General features: G+C 33.0%; 1 protein-coding gene across 1 annotated transcript; it reads left to right on the top strand.

Moving 5' to 3' along the window:
- The first annotated feature begins 473 nt into the window (after positions 1-473).
- LOC148190744 (transcription factor MYB3R-3-like) lies at positions 474-5,309 on the top strand. Its single transcript, XM_088102446.1, has 9 exons — positions 474-642; positions 860-911; positions 1,146-1,203; positions 1,747-1,841; positions 1,922-2,025; positions 2,518-2,646; positions 3,871-3,968; positions 4,047-4,984; positions 5,120-5,309. Exons 1-8 carry the CDS (start codon positions 503-505, stop codon positions 4,979-4,981), a joined length of 1,611 nt encoding a protein of 536 aa, XP_087958572.1. The 5' UTR covers positions 474-502; the 3' UTR covers positions 4,982-4,984; positions 5,120-5,309.
- Positions 5,310-5,576: the final 267 nt, after the last annotated feature.

Raw genomic sequence — 5,576 nt, 5'->3', positions numbered from 1 at the left:
CCACTTTTCTGCTAATAGTGGAGGTATCTCTTCTCTTTCACGTAAATTCACGGTTTTGTTTCATTTTGTTTTTCTTTGTCAACTTCTGTGCACTCTCAGTCTCTCTTTCTCTATCAAGGTAACTTGTATGTCTTGAAGGAGTTTTTGCGTTTTTTTTTTTTGTTTCCACTGTAGGTTTCGACTTTTGGGTCACAGAACTTACTATCATGATTTGATTATTACTATTTGTGAGTGTGGTTAAGGCCTTGGTTTTTTATAACGGGCTTTTTTGTTTTGGAGTTTTTTTCACGTTGGTAGTGCTATTATTTAATAACGGCTTCTGGGAATTGAAGTTTTTGTCGTTTACCTTTAAAGATTGAAACTTGTTGTGTTTTAGAGGGATTTTGATATTTTCATGCGAAATTCAATAGATGTATACAGTTTTCCGTGCCATTTTTTAGGAAGTTATCTGCAATGGTTTATTGATTGTGATTTTGGGTTTTGGTGATGATTTTAGAAGGAGATGACTGAGGAGAAATCAGAGCAGCTTTGTTTGAAGAATAAGCAAATCGATGCTGCTTCTAGTTCTTCTGTATCAGATGGAAATGGCAGTGCTATTCCCTCATCATCAAGGAAAACGGGATCAGCATTGCCGTGTAATAGGTAACTTTGTTTTAAGTTCTTTAATTGTTCTCCTGTATTGATCATAGTGTTGCAGTTTGCTGTTTATATGTTGTTGCTTAATTTTACATGTTGTAGCAATACCTGATTTTACTTTTTTCTTTGGAGAATTCTTTGTTGGTTTACTTCCTTTTTCATTGTTTTTTCTACAATCTTTCTGCACTGGATTTCATTTTGTGAATGCTTTAATTGTATGTAGGAGGACCACTGGTCCTGTTAGACGGGTAAAGGATGGTTGGACGGAAAAGGAGGTTAGTCTCTGGGACGTTTGTTCAGTTGCCAAATCTTTTTGTTTTAGTTTTTTAATTTTCACGTGCTTGCTTCTTAGGAATTGATTACCTGGTGAATTCGGGTTACTAGATTTAATGACTGCTATATATTTGTATATTTATGGTTTAGCTCATTGTATATTGAATTCAACATATTTGTATTCATTGCTACTCCTACTTGGAATTGAATTTAGTGCTTTCTTTAACTTGCTGCAGGATGAAACATTAAAGAATGCTGTTGAAGTTTTTAATGGCAAGAATTGGAAGAAAATAGGTATATACTTCTATTTGCTATGTAGTGACGACCTTTGATATTGAGTTAAAAGTTTATTTGCTGTTGCATGTTGGTAAAATCAGCGTGAGTCGAGTGACTTTGTTGCGGTGTATTGAGTGTTTGAACTTGAGATATTAGAATTGAAGGACTAAGATTGTTGGTTTCTAAAATAAATTGCGCAATGACCCAATAAATATAGTTTTGCAGAGCTCCTGTTTACAGTTTTCCATTTGCAGAGCATACTCATCGGAGCGTAAAAAACTAGAATATATCTTAAAAAGCCTTGACGATGAACTTATTAGCTTAAGTAAAAAGTCAGAATTAAACCAAGGAAACTAAAGTTCTTAAATCTCTATTTTCATCTTTCCTTAATGTTTGAATGCTTTATTTTTTGTGAAGGAGAATTCATATATGGGTGAACCAATGGAATTATTTTGTGTGATGTGACCATAATCATCATGTATGCAAGATCTTTTGTATTGAGTGCTTTCTGAAAGCATTATGGTCATTTCATTAAATTGATTTATCAAATGTTGAATCCAGCTGAGTTTTTTCCGGATAAATCAGAAGTTCAATGTCTTCACAGATGGAAAAAAGTTCTTAATCCTGAACTTGTTAAAGGACATTGGACAAAGGAGGTAAAACCTAGTCCTTTCCTTTTCTATTTTTGTTATTTTCTAACAATCCTATTTTCTAACTTCTCCTAGTTGACATGCAGGAGGATGATAAAATAATTGAACTGGTGTCTATACATGGACCTACAAAATGGTCTTTGATAGCCCAATCATTGCCCGGTAGAATAGGAAAACAGTGCCGAGAACGGTAAGGGTAACTGAATTTTGCGTGAAATTTTTCTCTTTTTTTAATTAATTCTTTGTATTGATAAATCCTAAACTTCATTGTATTATTTAATTAGAATGTTTAGCCTCTGAAGTTCTAAAACATCTCATCAGATTGTACTTAAATTTAAAGAATAACTTTCTTCAGAATATTATAAGATTTTACTACAACTCGTAGCTTTGTTTGTGTATGGGCTACTCAAAAGATTAAGTTGTACGAGCTTTGTTATTTTTGCTTTACATTGTACGAACTTTTTTCAGAATATTATAAGATTTGACTACAACTCGTATCTTTGTTTGTGTATGGGCTACTCAAAAGATTAAGTTGTACGAGCTTTGTCAGTTTTGCTTTAGATTTTTCCTGGTATTATTATATACTCTGTTGGTTAATAAATCCTTCATGAACACCAAATACATGCGCATTGGCTTTGGTATATATGTTCATTATCATGAAGTTAGTTTCAAACATTTACAGATGGTGCAATCATCTTAGTCCAGACATAAAGAAGGATCCCTGGACTTTGGAGGAGGAATTAGCCCTTATGAAAGCTCATTGTACACATGGCAACAAATGGGCTGAAATAGCCAAGGTTCTATGTGGAAGGTGTATTTTCCAATTAATTCTTTAGCTGTCATAAATGAAATTAAAGTCATAATTAACATCTAACAAGTTTCATTGAATGCTAGTTGTGGAGTTTGATTTATTATATTATTATTCTTTTTCTCTTTTTAAATAATGAAAATCATTGGAGGATGTACTGTCATAGACTCCTTTTGAAGGAAATTTAGTTTTCAACCCACACACGTTCCACACAAAGGAAAAAAACAGGGAAAAAGAATAATGCAATGAAGAAAAATGCTATAGTAGTCAGTAGTTGCTACTTTATCCATTGAAGACAATATTAATCTTACTTCAATAGTTATTAAAATATGCTTTTAGTCCTCATAAATATGGTCCAATTTGGTCTGAGTTTTTTAACTTTTTTTCTTATAAGTTTTAAGTATTTTATATGGTGTGTATCACCATGCTCACTGATGATGTAGCAATGATATGCCAAAATGTTGCTATTTAACCAAATGATGATTCAGACCATTTCAAATATCTTAAACTCTACAAGACTCAAACATACAAATAATATTACGGAGCTTAAACCAAATTTAACCATATTAGCAAGACCCGAAGAATATTTAAGTCAATTTTAAATGACAGTTCTTCCAGTTGAGTTTTCCCTTGAATATACGTAAAACTTTTTATTTTTTTATATTCTTGTCATGGTTTCTGACAGAAACTGGTTTAGGAAATGCCCTCTGACCCCTAACAGCGTGATGAGAAGGCCAGACATCATCATAATGTAAAAGGAATTCTTTCTCTACTCCCAATGTGTTCAAGAGACGTGTTTTTCCCTTCTGATTTCCGTCTAAAACCAAAGAAGCTCTTTGTTCTTTCCTTTCTATTATTTATTCCCTATCTTACTTCCTTTCTATCTAACTAATACAACTAACAATCTTCTTTTTCTTTATAACCAAAGATTGGACAATCTTTAGCTGGAGTATGCAAACAGTTTCATTCCATGGAGAATTTATTTCTGTTGAAACAATGATAGATCAATCTGCCCAATTTCATTAAAAAGTATTTTTGTGAAAGTACTTAGGATTCCTTTTTTTGGTACAAAATTATATAGTTCATATGTAGAATGTATCACTGTACAATAATAAATACTCATGTGTACCAGTTTCTATATATTCTTTTGTATTGCTTTCAATTGTATCATACATTGAATATATATGTTACAAATTTTCATACCCTTTACATTATTTTTTTCTGCAGGACTGATAATGCAATAAAGAATCACTGGAATGGTTCTTTGAAGAAAAAGAAGGATTTCTATTTAGCTAATGGAAGACTACCGCCCATTCCAATGAGCAGTATGAAAGTTTCTGTCAAAGATACAGTTAAACATTCTACAACTAACACAATTCATGTTTATTCGAATAAAGGATTAGATGCCACTGTTGCATCATCATCTAAAGCTACAGACATTACTAAGCTTGATAACAGTGATAAGAATCAACTAGAATCCTCTGGAATAGTTGGAGAGGTTGGAGATTCTTCTAGTGTTCCACCAAAAAAATGTGCTGATTCTGATTGTGTACACTACAATAGATTATTCCACAAAGGTCTCCGCTGTAGTAACTTGGAATCAGGGTCGGGAGACAATTTTAAAATAAACAGGGGGCCAAAATTTGTGAATCCTGGACTCAATGCTAACCAGAGAATTGATCATTGTCTGAATTATAGTGATATGAACGGTGACAGATCAACTAGAATTTTTTATTCAAAGGAAAGTCGAACGTTTGGTTCTTTTTGTCATGAATCATCACGGCTTGATAATCCACATCCTTCAGAATCTCTTAATTTTAACATGTCTTCTGGCCTGCAGAATAAGTACATTTCTTCACCAATGAAGTCATCTGCTGGTTTCGTAACTCCACCTCATGTGAAGGGAATTGAATCATGCTCAGAATCTATTGAATCAATACTGAGAAAGGCAGCTAAAACATTCCCAACTCCTTCAATAATAAGGAAGAGAAGAAATGGAGGCGAATTACCTGCCACTCCCAGAAAGCTTGCAAATGCAGTTAATTCACATGTTTGTAATGAAGAAGTGAGAACAAATGATGTTTCTTGTTCTGGAGTTGTGGGGTTATCTGTCAGTCCAGCTAGCCATGGCCATGGGAGTAATATTCTTCAAAATAATGCTTTGAACATGACTCCTCTATACCGATTAAGATCCAAGCAAACAGCTGTTAAGTCTTTGACGAAACAACTTGATTCTGCATTTTACATGGAGAAAAGTGCTTCTGAGATGGAAAAGTCTACTGAGAGTGTTGTGATGACTGAAGATAGTCTTCATAAAACAAAATTGGCAGAGACATAGTTTGTAAGTAGTACGTTTTTTGGAAATTAATAATACATTTTCCTTGCTTTTTAACACATTACATTTTAAATTATCTTAATCTAGCATTGCATTTTCAGTATTTACCTGAATTTTGATTGCAGCTTCTCTGCTTTGTAGGGATTGCCATTGGTCTTGCTGAAGCTGATTGAATTTTGACCACAGTCTGACAATTTTGCAAGTGCTATATTTCATTGACGAAGCGGAAACCGTTACACGTGTATATTTCATTTGATTGTGGATATATAGTTCGTATGGTTTTACACTGTTCACACAAGTTTTGTAGATATTTATATACCTTGAGAAATAAATTGAGGCAAATTTCAGAACAAACTTTGATTTTATATCTTATATTAAATATAGATTTAAAGCCCTTGTTGAATGAACCTTGTAGCAAGTGCAGTCACAATAGCATTCCAAAGACTGAGTTTCTTTTTCAGAATATAAGTTGACTTATATAAGGCGACTGTGACATACTAGTATTTTTGATGTAGCAGAAATTAAAAGAGGGCTAATAGATTTAGAGCACTAAAATTGCTTATTATTTAGACTTTAACCTATAATTATACTAATTTAA

This window comes from Vigna umbellata, chromosome 11 (assembly GCF_029865625.1).
Source record: "Vigna umbellata cultivar VRB3 chromosome 11, Vumbellata_1.0, whole genome shotgun sequence".
NCBI classification, from domain to species: Eukaryota; Viridiplantae; Streptophyta; class Magnoliopsida; order Fabales; family Fabaceae; genus Vigna; species Vigna umbellata.
The sequence above is the reverse complement of the archived record's forward strand: the minus strand, read 5'-3'. Positions and strand labels throughout refer to the sequence as shown.

Coding starts and splice junctions, on each gene's coding strand:
- LOC148190744 (XM_088102446.1), top strand. CDS start 503: ATGACTGAGGAGAAATCAGAGCAGCTTTGTTTGAAGAATAAGCAAATC. Junction 643..859: donor TCAGCATTGCCGTGTAATAG/GTAACTTTGTTT, acceptor AATTGTATGTAG/GAGGACCACTGGTCCTGTTA. Junction 3,969..4,046: donor ACCGCCCATTCCAATGAGCA/GTATGAAAGTTT, acceptor ATAAAGGATTAG/ATGCCACTGTTGCATCATCA.